This window comes from Eretmochelys imbricata, chromosome 12 (genome assembly GCF_965152235.1).
Source record: "Eretmochelys imbricata isolate rEreImb1 chromosome 12, rEreImb1.hap1, whole genome shotgun sequence".
Lineage (NCBI taxonomy): Eukaryota > Metazoa > Chordata > Testudines > Cheloniidae > Eretmochelys > Eretmochelys imbricata.
The window spans coordinates 2619937-2638674 of record NC_135583.1 but is presented as its reverse complement, the minus strand read 5'-3'; the positions used below and the strand labels follow the sequence as shown (position 1 = coordinate 2638674).

The 18738-nt window shown below is 43.5% G+C and overlaps 1 protein-coding gene across 3 annotated transcripts in view; it reads left to right on the top strand.

The window, feature by feature from the left end:
- Positions 1-17482, top strand: part of CTCF (CCCTC-binding factor) — a 58703-nt gene extending 41221 nt beyond the window's left edge. For all 3 annotated transcript variants that reach the window (XM_077831004.1, XM_077831006.1, XM_077831005.1), the window contains exons 3-11: positions 392-562; positions 2478-2611; positions 4641-4761; positions 5761-5910; positions 7151-7311; positions 7859-8041; positions 8400-8535; positions 12952-13116; positions 15914-17482. In XM_077831004.1, the coding sequence (XP_077687130.1) occupies positions 392-562; positions 2478-2611; positions 4641-4761; positions 5761-5910; positions 7151-7311; positions 7859-8041; positions 8400-8535; positions 12952-13116; positions 15914-16095 (1403 nt within the window). In that variant the 3' untranslated portion in view covers positions 16096-17482. The remainder of the gene's footprint in view (positions 1-391; positions 563-2477; positions 2612-4640; positions 4762-5760; positions 5911-7150; positions 7312-7858; positions 8042-8399; positions 8536-12951; positions 13117-15913) is intronic.
- Positions 17483-18738: the final 1256 nt, after the last annotated feature.

Below are 18738 nucleotides of genomic sequence, written 5' to 3'. Positions count from 1 at the left end.
ATTTATCAACAGTTTTATACCAAATGATAAAAACCCAGAAACTGTGTTGTTGTTTTATTAACCAATTACCAGATAGAACTGACAGCAAAAGAATTCAGTGTTTGTGTTTGATTTTCTCTTACTATAAATCTAGATTATTGATGGGAAAGCCTTTTGTCTTGTGAGGACAGCGCAGGAAAGAAAATGATTGACATGCTAATTAAAATCCTAAAACAATAGCTTATCACTGCCTTCTATTTCTAATAGAAAATACAGTTCAGTTGCACAAGATTACTTTCCATGTAACAGTTTCATGGAACAAGGGAAAACTATTGGAATCTTGCACCTAACATAGTATCCTGCAGTGGAGTACGGGGCTGATTAGAGTAAAGCTGGTTTGCTTTGTGGCCAGGTGTAAAGAAGACATTCCAGTGTGAGCTGTGCAGTTATACTTGTCCACGTCGTTCTAACTTGGACCGCCACATGAAAAGCCACACTGATGAAAGACCACACAAGTGCCATCTCTGTGGTAGAGCTTTCCGGACAGTCACGCTGCTGAGGAACCACCTCAATACTCACACAGGTATTGTATGCAGAGCTAATGCCGTACAATCAGTAAAGACAATGTTATAGTTACACTTCCTGTACAGTAGGAATTTTATAGGATTCACTCTTTCATATTAGTCCTTCTCTCCCTTCTATCTTCAAAATTTCTCCCATAGGATATTCCTGTAGGGAGAGGATTTCACAGTGCTGTTACCTCAGTGTTGCTGATATGAGCCCAGTTAGCTTTGCTTTTTGTCCTGCTGAGCCAGTGGAGAAGCTCAGTGTGCACATGGATATAACTTGACAAATGGCCTGATCCAGCTCCCTTTGAAGCTATTGGAAAAATCCCTTTGACTTCAGTAGAAGTTGATTCAAGCCCTAAGCTTACATCAGTTCCATGCTGATACTCCTTGTGTGGAAGCAGGACAAGTACGGGGCCAAAGATGAACACAAGGGACAGAAACCTCCAAGAGAAGAGTGTGAGGGGGACTGTAAGGGTTCGGACTCACCCGGTGGCGCCTCCTGCTGGTCGTTCTTGGGAATTAGCTTGATTTCTAGCCCAGAGCACCCTCCACAGGCCAGTGATCCGCCTTACCACTGGCCCCAGTCCCTCCCAGGACCCGGTGCCCTTGCCTTGTGTGCTGCCCCCTGGCAGTAGCCCCACTCCCTGGATCTCCCCACCCTGGGGAACCCTCACCCACTATCTCCACGTCACCTCAGTCATGGCTACTGCCATTCACTGTCTAGCCCCTGCACCCTGGGGCAGACTACAGTGTAAAAGCCAGTCATCACAGGCAACAAGGGGTTTGGGCTGGCTGCCTTTATCCGCCCTCAGGTTGCCCCTCTGCAACCCCAATACCTATATGGGCCTGGAACCAGGCCCTGCAGCGTTGCTGGCCTAGGGCTTTCCAGCTCCTGAGGCCTTTCCCCAGCCCTGCCTGGTGAGGTGAGGTGAGGTGAGGTGAGGTGAGGTGAGGTGAGGTGAGGTGAGGTGAGGTGAGGTGAGGTGAGGTGAGGTGAGGTGAGGTGTCCCTGCCAGCCTGTCTCTTTCTAGCCAGAGAGAGACTCCGCCTAAGCTTCTGGCTCCCAGCCTTTATAAGGGCCATTTGGGCCTTGATTGGGGCGTGGCCCAGCTGTGGCTACTTCCCCAATCAACCCAGCTTCTAGCCCACAGCCCTCCCCAAGGGCTGGCCTTTCAGCCCTTCAGGGCAAGAGCGGGTGACCACCCCGCTACAGGGACCAATACAAAATTATTATAAAGTTTATATGGGAGAGGGAAAAATAGAAATCAATTACTTAGTTTTGTTATAGAGGCTTCTTGAAGTACCTGCCTAATGGCGAATGGGAATGAGAACAAAAATAAAGCCACCACTCTCAACAAAGTGAGTGGATGGGAAAGATGTTTCCATATTCCCAATTTACTCTACACATAGAACACCTAGCTAAATGATTGGATTCTAGGAATGACCATGGGATCAGAAAACAAAACACTGTGTATTGTCTACCTATATATGTGGTCGTTCATTTAGTTCCTTTTGATCATCCTCAAAATTTGTCAATCTCTTTAGTAATACGGGTTTCAGAGTAACAGCCGTGTTAGTCTGTATTCGCAAAAAGAAAAGGAGTACTTGTGGCACCTTAGAGACTAACCAATTTATTTGAGCATGAGCTTTCGTGAGCTACAGCTCACGAAAGCTCATGCTCAAATAAATTGGTTAGTCTCTAAGGTGCCACAAGTACTCCTTTTCTTTTTAGTAATATGATGGCTGTTTTACACAAAAGTGGCAACTTTTCAGTTCAAGCACACAATATTTGCCACAGTATCTCAGGTTTTTCAGATTATGAATCCAAAGTTTCTAATTTATAAAAGCGAAGCTAGCATGCGTTTGTTTTCATTGGCTCATCACTCAACTTTAATATTTTCCCCCTCCTTTCTGGCTATACACATATAGGTACTCGCCCTCACAAGTGCCCAGACTGCGACATGGCCTTTGTGACCAGTGGAGAGTTGGTTCGGCATCGCCGTTACAAACATACTCATGAGAAACCATTCAAATGTTCGATGTGCGACTATGCTAGTGTAGAGGTAAGTCTGGGTTAATCGTTACCACAGAACCAACCATTCATGCCATACATGGCAAGGGTCCGTGTCAACAATTTGCATTAAAACATTTTATTTAGAGGAGTTTACACTTTGGCCATAAAAAGTGTCTTTGAGCAGAAATTTTGCTGTCTTTGAAAGCAAATGGTGAGATTTTTTTAAAAAATTAAAATAAAGAGAAATTGGTTTGTGGGTGGTATGCGCACAAGAAGTCTAGAGATTTTTCACTACCCTTTTTAATAATATATTCAACATTCAGGGTTAATTAGCTAACTCCTGGATGTAGGAGGTAACAATATTTTGAGATAAATGTACTTTAAGGTTGGCAACACTCTCAGATGTAAGAAATGTGCTCAGTCTTGTACCGTGCACTTGCTTGTTAAGAAGAATGAGCATCTGCTGTCAAAATGAGTCATGTGTGTTTTGTTTTTTTTCCTTGCGTCTCTCTTCTCCAAAAATCTGTCTTTTCATTCAGAATTATTGAAAAGCTGACTGGGAGGCAGCTTCCTGGAATGTTCTTCTTTCCCTAATCAGCATTGAAGCTGAAGGAGCGTTTTTAAAATAAACATAACTTTAAAAAGAAATTACTCATGCTGGGTAGGAGGGAGAAGAGGCTTAGGCAAGCTAAGGATCAGCATGGTTGACAGGAGTGGGACATATGCAGTAATAGGTTGAGATGGAACAGGAAGAAAAAGAAGTGTGCATTTCAGTCTCATTGTAGTTGCCCCTTTTTGATTTGAGTGGTTAGCCAGGTTCAGGGTGTTGTGGGCACTCCGGTTAGGAGGAGAAAATTATGATGGGCATGTATTTTTGTGTTGACAAGTAGTGTACAAAGTTCTTTTTCCTTGAACTCAGGACGACCCAAACAAAAGAGATTCTTTTCTTACAGCCCCGAGCCTCTTTAGCCAGCACCACAAGCCCCCTCTTTAAGCTTCTGTCAGGATCACAGATTCTCCAGGCTGTACCTGTTTTATTCTGTGCTGTCTCTGAGTCCTCCTTCTCTTACTCTCAGACACATTTCTGGGCAGCCTTGCATTTGTCTTTGGTTTGGGTTTGGAGACTGCTATTATTTCAGTCACTTCTTTACATTCATCCTGAATGAAAGATGGCGGTTATGCCTGATTCGTAACAGCAAGATTTAACCCAACCAACAGCACTGTCTAGGTTCTTTTGCTGTGCAGGTACTGTGAACTTTTAATCTGAGCTCTTTATGGATATGAAGTTCTGAGGGCTGCAATGAATGCAGTACAGTGATTTACATATTGTAGTTGAGGAGAAATAACCAGATAATCACTAAAAGAAAAGGAGTACTTTTGGCATCTTAGAGACTAATAAATTTATTTGAGCATAAGCATGGTTGACGGGAGTGGGACATGTGCAGTAATAGGTTGAGATGGTACTGGAAGAAATAGAATAGAATAGGGGGGAGGGATAGCTCAGCGGTTTGAGCATTGGCCCGCTAAACCCAGGGTTGTGAATTCAATACTTGAGGGGGCCATTTAGGAATCTGGGCCAAAAATTGGGGTTTGGTGCTGCTTTGAGCAGGGGGTTGGACTAGATGACCTCTTGAGGTCCCTTCCAACCCTGATATTCTATTACATCTATTCTATTAGAAGTGTGCATTTCAGTCTCATTGTAGTTGCTCAAATAAATTGGTTAGTCTCTAAGGTGCCACAAGTCCTCCTTTTCCTTTTGCGAAAACAGACTAACATGGCTGCTACTCTGAAACCAGATAATCACTATGCACATCATTCTCCTGAGCTAGCTTGTGCCGGATTTGTTGTGGGTCAGTAACCATGTAACACCCCCATACACGTTAGCTGAGGCTATTCCATTTCACATCTGTACTGATTCATGACATGGGCTGAACATTTTGGGTAATACAAGAAGTCAAAAACCCAGCAGAATACTTCAGTTTAAAAAACCCGAAACTTATCACTGAATTTCTTGGCTTGGATTTTGAAAGACTGTCTTATTCATCTGTGCTAACACCAATCATATTCTTGTATTTCAGGTCAGCAAGTTGAAACGCCACATTCGCTCTCATACTGGAGAGCGCCCATTCCAGTGCAGCTTGTGCAGTTATGCCAGCAGGGATACTTACAAACTGAAGAGGCACATGAGAACCCACTCTGGTATTGATTCCATGCTTGGTGAACGTGCTATTGGAGTTTCAGCACTGGGCATAGAGGCTCAGGAATGCTAACGTATGCTAGAGCTCTCAATGCACCTGTCACCATGAACCTGGCAAAATGAAAGATTGCTTCATGTTTTCATAGAAAAGGTGTAAAGTCTGTGAGAGCATGCACCCGGGTTTAGCATCTAAATCCATACATTGAAAGTTGTTACTGAATTGAGAAATGGGAGTTTGCTTGAGAAAGCCTGTCTTCAATTTTGTCACAGAAAACTAAAAATCTGTTTAGCAGAATGAGAGCTCTAGAATACAGGTATACCATAAAATAGAAAGGTAATATAAATCTCTGAACATCAGTATTTACCCCACTTTCAGTCTTCTCGCAGACATTCAGGGTCACACTTATTCAATGTTTGGTACAGGAGCATTTCACTAAGTGAGTTTGTGGAAATCCCACGGATAATTGACAACAAACACTAGTGCAATACTAATCTTGCTGGCACTTGTGAAAGCAAAAATCTTAGTGCATGCCAGATCCTTACATAGAATATCAGGGTTGGAAGGGACCTCAGGAGGTCATCTACTCCAACCCCCTTCTCAAAGCAGGACCAACCCCCAATTTTTGCCCCAGATCCCTAAATGGCCCCCTCAAGGATTGAACTCACAACCCTGGGTTTAGCAGGCCAATGCTATGTTGCACATGAGCCCTTCACAAAACGCTTGCTGTACCTAACTCCTCAGCAAGGCAGGTCTGTTTTGGAACTAAGGTGATGAGCTGCACAGTGGCTTTGTGATGTGGGCAGACACGTAGCAGGGGGAATGAGACTTCCCTAAACTTCTCTAGCCTCTGAAAGGGATAGATCACCAGAGCACTAAATTATTGTGCCACCAAATCCACATTTGGACTGTTCTTTCCAATTCAGGTATGTTTTTAATTAGACAAGACTGATTAATAAAACTAACTTCATGCACCAAATACTCTTTCCTTCCCCTATCAAAGGAGAGAAGCCTTATGAGTGTTACATCTGTCATGCTCGCTTCACCCAGAGTGGCACCATGAAAATGCACATTTTACAGAAGCACACAGAGAATGTGGCCAAATTTCACTGCCCCCACTGCGACACTGTCATAGCAAGGAAGAGTGACTTAGGTAAGTATCGGTTAACCTGGTGGTGAAAAAGCTCTTTGAACAGACGAGAGTTGACAGGGGAGTTTTCACAAGGCACAGGGATTAATATAGACTGAATTGCATAGGCTGTAGATTCTTGTGAGTGGTGCAAAATATGACACTTACTGGCTGAGTGGTGTTGGATGGTAATTTGTTGATTTTTATAATAGCCACCCCTTACTGTGAAAACTATTGGCTGCTTCTAATACTATTCCAGCGCGGCATCATGCTTACCAAGAGCACAAAGCAGGCCACCAGTGTGGTGCCCATCGACATGCACTTACTGAGCCCAAATTAAAGCGCTTGCTGGCTCTACAGAATTCGCTGTCACTGCCCATCTAAGGGTGTCAGACTGGCTCAGTGAGTCTCAAGGCGAAAATAGGCTATTCTAAACTAAACTTGGAGCAATAAAATGACTGTCTTCTGGGCAGCAGTCCTTCTGCTGTTCATAGAAAAGAAATCCAGCACATTAAATCACTTGAGATAGTCATTGTACACTGTGGGGGGTTCTGACAGGGATAAGAGTCTTGCTGGATTGTAGCAGTGCAGTTCCCTTTGCTATGATTAAGTCTTTCAAGGTTTGTTTTATAAACTGCTATTGTCACAAGGTAGGGACTTGGTAATAGTTCGGTGGTGAAGTGTGGCACAACATGGCTGGGTTCTTGGCACTCCCACTTTGATTGAATGATCTGTTCTTCTCACTCTTCACAATTGCATGGGGTTTTTTAACCTCTTTCTCTCTCTTCCAAATTAAATGGAAGGATCCATTTGAAACCCACAAAGCAAAGGAACTACTAACGCCAAGCTCTGGCCTGATACTCTCTCACTGTTTTACCTTGCTCATTTTGCCACACACAAAAGAATCTGCCTGCCTTGCATTTTAACTCCTTCTCTTCATGGGACATAGTTTTGTGGTTTAATAAATCAGAAATTTTAATGAGCTGTTAGTTCTTGGGGGCTTTCCCAGAAAATTAGTGTATGTGCATTTAGTTTGGCAATGGAAACAAACATTTTTGGTGAACAGGAAAAGACATTTGAGGAAGAACTTGCTAATCATACATGGTGCTGTTAATGTAATTTCAAAGTATTAATAGGGCCCAGGCTTTTGGCTTCCAACCAGATTAAATAATGAAAGCACCCAAGAGGATAGGTATTAAGAGAATATCTTCTCCAGCTGTAATAAAGGAGAACAAGGGTTAAAGACTTTTTCTTGTGCTATTAGGTGTTCATTTGCGAAAGCAGCATTCCTACATTGAGCAGGGCAAGAAGTGCCGTTACTGTGATGCTGTGTTCCACGAGCGATATGCTCTCATCCAGCATCAGAAATCTCACAAGAATGAGAAGCGCTTCAAGTGTGACCAGTGTGATTATGCATGCAGACAGGTAAGCCTACTGGTGATTCCAGAGAGGTTGGCTGTTCACACAGCCCTTGTGAATATCCAGAACAGCATTGTCATCCAGGCATAGCAAACGTGGGCTAGAAATCAAACATTAAAGAAGAAACTACTAATCTTGGTAGCTGATCAAATTTGATGCCTTCTCTTTTAGTTTATGTTAAGGACTGATATAGGAAAGTGTAGTGCCCTTTCACACTGGCCTTAGCCTTCCAGCTAAGGGTCTCTTTACAGAAGTTATCTTCTAAAGAAGACAAAGAATGGAATATGTTTGTCACAGCACTGGAGTATTGGCTGGCATAGGGAAAAGAGACTGCAGTTAGGATCCTGGCAACTGCATGTAGCATGAATGGAGATGTCCCAGCTCACCTGAAGGAGCATCTTCTTCCCTCCCAGATGCTGGTCTCAGAGTGAAATATTAGAACTCTTCCCCGCAGTAATGACAGCTGCTAACCTTTTACATTCATGTGTCTGAGTTCATGTTCATTACCGCTCTGTTTTGCTTACGCTTCTGAGTGTGTTTCTCTCAATGACAGGAGCGGCACATGATCATGCACAAACGTACCCATACTGGAGAAAAGCCTTATGCCTGTAGCCATTGTGATAAAACCTTCCGTCAGAAACAGCTCCTCGATATGCACTTCAAACGTTACCATGACCCCAACTTTGTCCCTGCTGCCTTTGTCTGTTCAAAGTGTGGGAAAACATTCACTCGCAGGGTAAGTGAGCAGACCATGATTTGAACTGATCTCTGAAAGGGTGGGAGGCTGTTCCAAAGAACAATATGCTGTAAGCATGTGTTTGAGAAGGGGAGCTGGACGCAGGTTACACTTAGTTTTAGTGTATTCTTTGCAGCAGTAACCACTGAAACTGAAAAGAAACTGAAAAGACAGTTGATGACAAAACTCAAAATAAACATACATTAACACAATCACTGGTTTCTCTGGAGTCTACATAAGTGGGGATTTTTTATTTATTTTTTGTAAGGAATAAGCTATCCGAAGTACAACTTGATTTGTAAATACAGGCCTGCTACCTGGTTTTTATTTCAGTGTTTGTTTTCCTTTCCCTGATTAGAACACCATGGCTAGACATGCAGATAACTGTTCTGGCCCAGATGGTGTAGAAGGAGAGAATGGAGGGGAGCCTAAGAAGGGAAAACGTGGGAGAAAGAGAAAGATGCGTTCTAAAAAAGAAGATTCCTCTGATAGTGGTAAGAGCACTGTGTAATGAACTGGTTAAATGTACCTAGCCTTTCTTATGAGCTTCTAGTAAACCATCTCTTTCCTATTGGTACCTTATGAGTCAAGATTGTCTTCACTGGAAGTCGACAACATAGTTATTGCACGTGCATTTCATTCCCCCTGGAATGCTATATTGTGTGAGAGTACACACACAAGTATGAACTTTCACCATCACTGACTACAACTGTAAATGGCCTGTGTGCTACATATGTCTCAGTATACTCCAGCTGCTGTGAGACTGGTATCTGGGGCCAGTTTGTGTAGTGGATAGGGCAAAGATGCAGCTCAGGCTTGTTTTTGAAGGATAGAGTTTTATTGCTGGATGGGGGTGAATGAGGTAGATAAGGAGGCTTCTAGCTAAAGTATGTAGTAAGTGGGTTTCTTCTCTGGCTTCTGGTGGAATTTTAGGGGGGGTGGATGTTCTGTATTGTATAAGGGTAAGAAGTGACGTTGCTGTGCACCATGTGGATGAGCAGCTGATCTGGAGGAGAGTCTGTGCTTGTAGACGGTGGCTCTCAATTTCTCTTTACAGTAAATGAGGTGAGGACTTGTAGCTATTGGAGATGACGTACAGTAACTGGAAGGAAGGTGGTTTCCTGTGGACAGTGGATGGGATTTGAGTCAGAGTTGAGGTTTCATAGAACCTGAGTTCAGAATTCTCTGGCTTTTTAAGTGTAGTTGTTTTGAAATAAGTAGCACCTTCCAGTGTTCTGAATCAGTTGAAATATCTAAACGTTATTTAGTTTTATTGTATTTATTTGTATTGCTGTAGCAGCTGGAGGCATTAGGGCCTCATGATGCTAGGCACAGTACAGATGAGGAAAAACAGCCAAGAGAGGGTAAATAACTTGTCCAAGGTCACTCCGAAGATCAGTGGCAGAGCCAGAAATAGAATGCAGGTCTTCCGAATACCAGACCAATGCCCCAGCCACTCACTTCTTGCTTGGGAATTAATTGACTTTGTTTCTTTTAGAATGTGGCTGTATCTTTTTACCAGGAGAGCATTTTTTGCATTCATAAATTCCTTGATTCTGACCAACTGAGAGCTTACAAACTCTACAGGCTGGTTCTAGCACCTGGAAAGTTGAGAACTAGCTGGCAAGCAAACAGATTAAGCTGGGGTGACATGCACACTAGTGCAGAGAGGATTGCACCTGTTGGGGAAGTAGGTCATGAGTTGTCATCCCTGTCTTCTTCCAGGTCATGACTAATTGAAAAGAGGCTCGTCTCTTTCACTCCTACTCTCAAGGTGTCCAGTTGTCCTGCCTGCCTACTTTCTGCTTCCTAAGCTACCCAGGGCCTGTAGCTTCCACCTATTAAATAAATTGGCACCCTTTGTGTTTGTTCTGGGTTCTGGGATTGGACTGCTATTATACAATTTTATAATATATATATATATATATATATACACACACACATGCACGCTTCATTCAAAGTCCCAGACGACCCTGATTTTGCTCAACTGATTGACAAATTTGCCATGGAGTCACAGAAGTTCATTGAACTCCTGTGGGGGAAAAATTTTCTGAAGCAGAAGCCCAGCTGCAAGTCAGGGAGAGGTGAGGGAACTACTTACAGCCCAGGACTGTTTTTCCTAGTTGTTCAGGTGAACTGAAGAGTAGAGCTGCAAGGGGTTGATGGTAGAGTCCACTACCACCTGAGTCTCTCCTAGAGGACAGCATTCTTGTGTGTTCACATGCACACTGACAACCAGGAGCAAGGACTTGATAGGATCGCTGGCAGCCAACACCTACTGGCTGAGAATGGAGATTAGCAATCATGTCTAAAGGACATCTAAAGCAATCATGACTAACGAATAGTCACTTCCAGGACCTAATGGAATGTTTTATAGTAGATAACTCAAAAACTGTTTGCCTGCACTCTGAATTTTTCCACTTTTAAATGGAAAAATATTGAGGTCCTGGTCCTCAACTGAAGAAAACACAGCTGGTGTTTCTAGACAAAGCATTTGAAAGATGATTTTCCAAAGCAAAGACTCTCCTTGTCAAACCCTTAAAAGGGCTTATGCAGTTAATGTCCAAGGGAAAAAGTCATCTTCCTGACAAGAGAACATGCATGAGAAATGTCTGGTGAAAAAAGGTTTTAGAATGGTAGCAGTGTTAGTCTGTATTAGCAAAAACAACGAGGGAAAAGGCTTTTGCAGGAAGTTAGAAAAGTGGGGTCAAAATAGTGCTTACTGTGCAAACCTCAATTGCAAAGTCTCATAATAACACAAGTCCTTAAAAGATAAGCTATGTCTTAGAGGCAAAGAGAAGAGACTACAGCAAGAGAAGTCTTGTGATAGAAACTATCAGCTGTATAAAGAATTATATTTTGTCCAGCAGTGCACACTCTCCAGGTTTGGAAGGAGCTGTGTGGGGTAGGCTGGCCAAAAATCTCTGCTAGAAGAGTGGTGGCTGAACCAAGACTTATTCTGCACTGAATATCTTTTAGAGGCTTCACGAGGGACTGAAAAGACTTCCTGACAAATGGAATGCAAAGTCTATGTGGACTTTCCAAGGAATCAAAATGCAAAAAGATAATACGCTAATGTGAAATGTACAGCACGTGGGTAGGAGTTCCTAGCCCAGTCTGCACAGAGAAGTTACGTCACCCAAAATTAAATTTGTGCTGCATGAAGACTATAGTTCTTAAACCTACAGCCAAAAAAATGATCTTAAGTGCTATACATGTTTGTGCCACTGGTAACATGTAATTACCGTGAGGAAAGCTGCGATGAAATCAGGTGGATAAAGGGAGAAAATATCAAATGTGTTGAATTGTTCTAGTGTCTCTCTCCCCCTCCCCGGTGGTATTAGTTGGGATCTAATAGCCCTGGGGTAAAATACCACAGCACACACACACTCAATGGGAGGGAAATGTTTGGACAGTGGGAATGTGGTGAGAATGAACAGCCCAGCAAAACATGGGTTTGCAACGTGATACGCTGGCAATAAAGCCAGCGCACCTGGGGCTGCGGACGTCCATAGCATAACCAGGGTAACGATAGCGCCTCTCGTTAGAATTCTGTAAGGGCTGTAGTTAGAACATGCGTGCGCTCTGTGGTGTTACGTGGCACTGGGTGCCGTGAGCACTAAGCAGCACGCCAACGCAGAGGAAGTGCAGACAAAGCCAGATACAATGGATTGAGGTTTATGTTTTCCCTTCCCATTCAAAACGTCACAGAAGGGAGCAAAATCATCATGGTATCTGTGCAGTGGTCCCACCACCCCCGCTCTGTGGAACCGGTGGCAGTGTGGAGCCCAGAAGACTCCTGGGCAGCCTTGTGGAGGAATTCTTCACCCAACAGTAGCCATCGTAGCACAGCCAGGCTAGTATTTATGCTGGTTTGGGGCTGTTCTGTGGACCCTTCTGATTGGGGGAGGGGTGCTTCTGCAGGCATTAACTTGCTCCAGCTCTTAATGTGTTTTTCCCACAGTTGATTTAATGGACGCTTACTGCATAGTGTGGCTTCTCCTCGGGCCACACCCCTTTTTCCACACATGCAACGGGCTCTGTATATTCCTCTGTAGAGGGGAGGCATTTACACAGAGGTTGGTCGCAGCCACTTTGCCCTCCACACAACTTCACTCTCACCACATCTTTTCCTGAAGTTTGTTCCCTTCAACTCTGCACACCAGGATGGGCTGAGCATAGGAGTTTCAGGGGTTAAAAGGGTATTGACCATATTATCTAATGCAAGCATCAGAAGGGAGGAACTTCAGGAGGAGGTAGAATTGTTTAGGATGCTTCAGTGGGATAGAATTCAGAGCCATTAGATTAATTATTCCAAGAAAAGTGTGGAAAATCATTTCCTAATAGTGAGATTTGTCAGGCTGGAGTAGTCTCCTCTAAGAGAAGAGGCGGCGTCTCCATCATGAGTCACTTAAAATCAGACAAAACCCCTGCGAATATACTGTGTTGGATAATCCTTCCTCAGCCAGAGATGGCTAGCTGAGACTTCCTGTCTCTCCCAGCCCCCTCTATGCTAATGAAGCAGGGTAACAGTAGTGAGGATTCTGGTGCCATCTCTTGGCAACTGAATTGTTCCCAGAGGTCCTGCTCTTCCCCTCAAGTTCTAAAATGTTTCACACTGAAACCGGTAATCACTGGTACTGGATATGGGGCCGGGTTTTCTTTTTCCTCTTCCGGAAGATTCAATTTCCAGCCTTCTAAGATGAATAACCCAGTATTGAAAATCCCTCTAATGAATTCCTTGTCGCAGGTTCACTTGTCTTCGCTACCTTCACTTGAGTAGAGGTGGGAAGCTGATTACACCTCAGAATGATGAAGGGTTGGTTCTTACTCCTTGTAGGAAGCCAGGGTTGATGTTTTGTCCCTGCATAAACCGATGATTTATCCTGTTTGCTTTCTGTTTTTTAAAGAGGAAAATGCTGAACCAGATCTGGATGACAATGAAGATGAGGATGAGACAGCAGTAGAAATTGAGGCTGAACCGGAAGTGGAGCCTGTGGCTCCCACACCACCTCCTGCTAAGAAACGAAGAGGAAGGCCGCCAGGCAAAGCCAGCCAACCAAAACAGCCCCAGCGTAAGTCACTGCCTGACCTTCAGAGTAGCATCCAGTTTGATCATTCCTCATGTGGGTCTCTGTGCACCTTCCTAAGGGTTTTCATTCCACTTGAACGGAGTGTTAGGAGTGAGAGTGAAGATAATGTGGTTTTCAGGCCTGTATGTTTGGCTGAGATAGAATTTTGGGTCTTTGCCCCATTGACTTCTGGAATTTCTATATTCTTACTAATATGTGTGAGCAAAGACACTGTTACATCTGCCCACAAGCAGATGGGGTGAAAAGAGACGAGAGAGAGCTAAAAGTGCAGCTGGGTAGAATGGGAGTTTAATACATGAGCATAAGCTTGAAGGACAGTCCTGCCTCAACTCCTCTCCCAAGATAAGGTCAAGCAATCTGTCGTGAGGGGCGAGGGGGATGGAGGGGAAAGTATAAGAAACACTAAAAGCCAAAGAAATACCTGTCTCTGACCAAAGCACAACATCACTCCTTACCCCTCCCATGGGTAGGGCCCTACCAAATTTGTGGTCCATTTTGGTCAATTTCATGGTCGTGGGATTTTAAAAATAATGAATTTCATGATTTCATCTATTTTAAATCTGAAATTTCACGGTGTTGTAATTGTAGGGGTCCTGGCCCAAAAAGGAGTTTTGGGGGCAGAGATCACAAGATTTTTATAGGGGTGGTTGCGGTCCTGCTACCTTTACTTTTGTGTTGCTGTTGGTGACTGCGCTGCCTTCAGAACTGGGCAGCTGGAGAGCAGCGGCTCCTGGCCGGGAGCTCAGCTGTGAAGGCAGAACTGCTGCCAGCAGCAGCACAGAAATAAGGATGGCCTGATCTGGTATTGAGCTGGGCCCTCAGTCAGCAGCCGCCACTCTCCAGCTACCAAGCTCTGAAGGCAGCACAGAAGTAAGGGTGGCAATACTGTAACCCCCTAAAATAACCTAGTGACCCCACTGCAACTCCCTTTTGGCCCCCAATTTGAGAAACGCTGGTCTCTTTCCCCCCCCCCCCATGAAATCTGTATAGTGTTGGGTAAAAGCCCCAAAAGACTAGATTTCATGGGGGAGACCAGATTTCACAGTCCGTGATGCATTTTTCATGGCCATAAATTTGGTAGGGCCCTACCCAGGGGATACAAAAGAGGTTGTAATGAAGCCCCCTTACCCAAGAGCCTCCAAAATGGAACATGAGAATAAATTGATATGGGGTGGGACCAACAATGTACACTACAGGTATAATTATGCCTGCTGAGAAAGAGGAGGGGGAACAGGGATACTGGGAAGGCTCTGTAGCATACAGAACTATGGATATGCTTACTTGATTAACCCCAATAAACATCGCATTGCCTGCACTTTAGACTTCTGGTCTTCTGCTTTTTGTCTGTGTGACAAGAACCAGGGGAGGGTGAAGGGAAAGCACTTACCGTGGAGCTCAGTACTTTTAAAAATATGTTCACTGTCTCTGTATCATTTTACTGAGGCACCTTAGCGTGGTTGAGATCCTGCCTGCAGGACTCAACGCAAGACTCCTTTTGGTGCAGGCAGGCATTTCCTGACAGAGTTATGGAGTTCAGAGTTATGGAGGCAGTTCTGTGAAAGGAGGGGAGGAGAGTTATCTTTTCTTTGTAGGTTAACAACATGCTTCCAGTCTGTGTAAATTGCTTCCAGGTGCTCTAGCGAAGGACACGCTAAAAATTTGTAACAATAATAATCAGGTTTTTAAAGCAGCCCAGATCAGACGTTAAAAACTAGCGTTTGCTTTCAGAACATTGTTCATTGTGGTAGTACAATGAGCTAGGTATTAGGTGCTATATAAAAATAGGTAGACATGGTCCTTGCCCAGAGGGGTTACACTGTAAGACTAAAGACCAGTAGAGGGTTGTACAGAATCCAAGAAAAATATTCATATAAATCACACTTGAAGGGTGAGTCTGTTCCCCTCTTCAAGGAGTAGCTGCCTCCCACTGTCCTCCTGTGTATTCAAGGCCCCAAGTTCTGTGCTACAAGGCACTGAATCCTGTCTGTCTAAATATTTACACTGCACTCCGATCCTGAATTCAACTGCAGCATCACACCAGTTAGCAAATGGAGGAGTTTAGTCAACGTACACCCATATAATCAGTATGGTATTGTTAGTTACTCTGCTATGAAACAATGTATTTTAAGTTGCCCCATAATTTTCAGCGTACTGCAGATACTTGTGTTGTCAACACAACTGCATGTAGAGGCTGCTGCAGGGAAGCTGTGTAGGGAACTTGTGATACTTGGGGATGATTGGGAGATAGGTCTCATATTTTTTGCCCCCTCATTCTGAGGAGCATGTGCCTCTTGAGGTCAGGCATGGAGAGGCTGGGCTCCTGTGTTCCTGGAGAATTGCCCTTGTGAATTTCCATTTATGGGGTATGTGCTGAATGCCCCTTCTCATGCAGGGCCTTGAGCCTCTTACTGCTGCTGTAAACAGTTACAGTTCACCCCAGCAGTAAACCTCCGGCCCAGTGAGCACTGTTGAAACCCAGGGCTGAGCTCGACTCTACTAAAAAAATTGGGGTACTAATTCAAATGATATTGCAACAATAAGAAGTGCTCAGCAGTGGATTGTGGCAGCAGTAAATGCTGCTAAGATGTTGTGGCCCTGATTATCCTGGATAAACTAGGATTGTATTTGTGAAAAGATGGTTAATATTCTATGTTCAGTTTCAGTAATAAACTGTCTGGCATGGAAAGAAACTATATAAAACACTTTTGGAGATTATCTGTTTTAACGTACCCCCCCACCTGTGAAATCTGTATTCTGATCTTTCTTTTTTCCTTGCTAGCTGCAGCAATCATTCAGGTTGAAGATCAGAACACTGGTGCAATTGAAAACATTATAGTGGAAGTAAAGAAAGAACCCGATGCAGAAACAGTAGGGGAAGAAGAGGAAGCTCAGCCTGCAGTAGTGGAAGCTCCCAATGGAGATCTCACACCTGAGATGATTCTGAGCATGATGGACCGGTGATGGAGGAAAAGGCCAAGCTTGCTGACTGAACTGGCCTGGGCTGTGTTTAAACGGCTCAAATCTATTTTTCCTTTTACCTTTTTTCTTGGCTTTGGGAAATGCATCATTTTAGACCATTTTACCAAACATACTGGGAAATAAAACTTCAAAATGATGTTAGAATGTGATTTAACTAGAACTTGCTGTTTTATGTTAGCGTTACAGGATCATGGAGCATTAGGATATATGTTGGAGTCCTTGAGGGTTTCCCGTGAGATGCTCGATTCATTTTGCTCTGAACTGCATTGTAATGATGGTCCAAGGACAGTGTTTACATGTAACAAGTTTTAATACACAAAAGTGGAAAAATGGAAGCCCTAACTAGAGTATGTGGTACACCACTCTGGACTTGCCCTTCGAGTTCCCGAAGTCCTCCAGCCTTCTTCTCCCAGTAGTGTTTTTAACTGTAAATGCAGACTGGGGAGTGTTCTAAACTTTTAAAATGCTTTTGGTTTTGCTTTGCCCCACTGACTAGCTCCGGTTCTCCGAATCAGCCACACACGGTAGTTTTGGCATGATCCAACTGGTTTCTGTCCTCATTATGCTTTGCTCTGGGCAAAGCATTTCTGTAATGGTCAAGCTTGTAAATAACTTTTTTTTTTTTTTACATTTTAATCTTTTTCCATTAATTAAGAGAGATGAAAAAATGCAGATTAAGAAAAACCCCAGTGTTTTAATTACTTGCAAATTAAGTGACGAGAATTGGTAGAGTGTAAATGTTGGAAAAGCTGTTGATAACCAATCACGTAGAAGAGAGAGACTATTGTTGCAAAACAACGGAAGCCCACCCGTGAAATCTGGTTTCAAAGCACATGGAACTGGCATTTAAAACCTGTATAATTAACCTTTTCAGTTATAACTTCACAACTACATTTTCTTTGCTCTACTTTGTAGTTGTATTTTGTGTTTATGAATCCTATGTTAAGACAGAAGTGGTGATTTACAGGTGGATCACTGCAGCCCTGGAAACCTGGGCCAGGAAATTTTACTAGGTCAGTAATTATAAAATTTTGGATCTCTAATAAAAAGACAACAAAGGAATAATGTGAAATACAAATGATGCCTGTATATGAACTGTCACGTTAAAATATGTAAGCTTTTTATAGAGCCTCAGTCTTGCTGATTTCAAACAAATTTTTCTTCTATGTATCGCTTTTAAGAGAGCTATCAGTTTAGCTATCAGACTCTAGGTTGATGCATTTTTGTACTTAGCTGTACTGTGTGATATTTTTCATTATTTTAGAAAGCCAACATGAGGAAAAAAAATGTTATAAAATATGTAATGGGGTTTGAAAGCTGGGAAGGAGAATATACTGCTGTACAGCTAATAAATAATAATGGATTAACATGCGTGCTCACTGGCTGTTTCCTTTGTACCATTTAACTGTTTGTCCTGGAGACAAGGTTCTGAGCTGTCCTGTGACTACCTGCGGAGAAATTTCTCCTCTCTCCAGAAGGACACTGAGCAGCCTGGAGTTCTGTGTCTGGGGCACCATGCAGAAGAAAGAAGACCTTTCTAATCATATGAAATGTGTTGGAATGGATGTTCAACACTATCAGTGCTAGAAAGCACTGCTGTTTGGAATGCTGACAGTCAACTGCATCTGTTCACACAAGCACAAAGCTCTGGTGGGCTTGGCTCATGTTCTCATCCAGGAATTGCTTTTAGGGATTGTTAGTGGGTGGTTAAAGACAATGTTTATATGAAATCTAGTCCATTCCCCAAATGAATTTGAAAGTACATTTGTGTATAGCACATGCACCAAGCCCCCTGTTGCTTACATTCCCATCTGCTTAGTTCTAAATGTTGTTAACCCTGGAGAGTCCTAGCAAGAAGAGGGCTAAAGAGGTCTGAGTAGCCCTGCAGCAGGCTGGTAGGTAAGAGCAGGCTGGATGATAAAACAAGGTTGTATAACATCTGGCTTCTCAAAACTCTGTGGAGTTGCTGCAAATGTAGTTAGGGAATTTTACTGTCAAAGGGGAGACTTTCAAAGGCACAAATGGCAGTTAGGTGGCAATTCACACTGAATCTTCAGTAGGAGTTAGATGCCTCACTGGCCTTGGGGCCTTTTGGAAAATTTCCATCTAAGAGCTCAGGCAGAGAAAAGCTTTGCAGAAATTAGACGGAATTTATAAAGCCCAGAGTTTCAGGGAGGCATGGTCCACCAAGTAGGAGCTGCAGAGAACAAGGCTATGGAGACCAGAAGAACCAGGACTGGGGACTGAATGGAGAATATCCGCAAGTCTGGCTACAGTGAGATCATGGAGGATAATTCCAGACTGGATTCTCAACTGAATGAAGAGCTAGGGTAGGGGCCAGAAGGGAGCACTGATGTTCATGGGCTTCTCTCTTCCCAGTGATCAGAAGGGAAGCACCAGTTGGTATAAGCCCTGAACTGGGAACTAGGGAGGCTGTATTTACAGTAGGCAAGGTAAGAGGGCATTAAGCTATGTTGGTAGACAGATGCTTGTACAGACCGTAGTGGCCAGGTGATGGGAGAAGGAGTTTGGAAATGTTCATGCTGGGTTAGTGAGAGCTGCTGCTGATAAATGCAAGCCTCCCCTGCCCCACCTTAAGTTGTGTCTACACTACAGTCAGAGGTG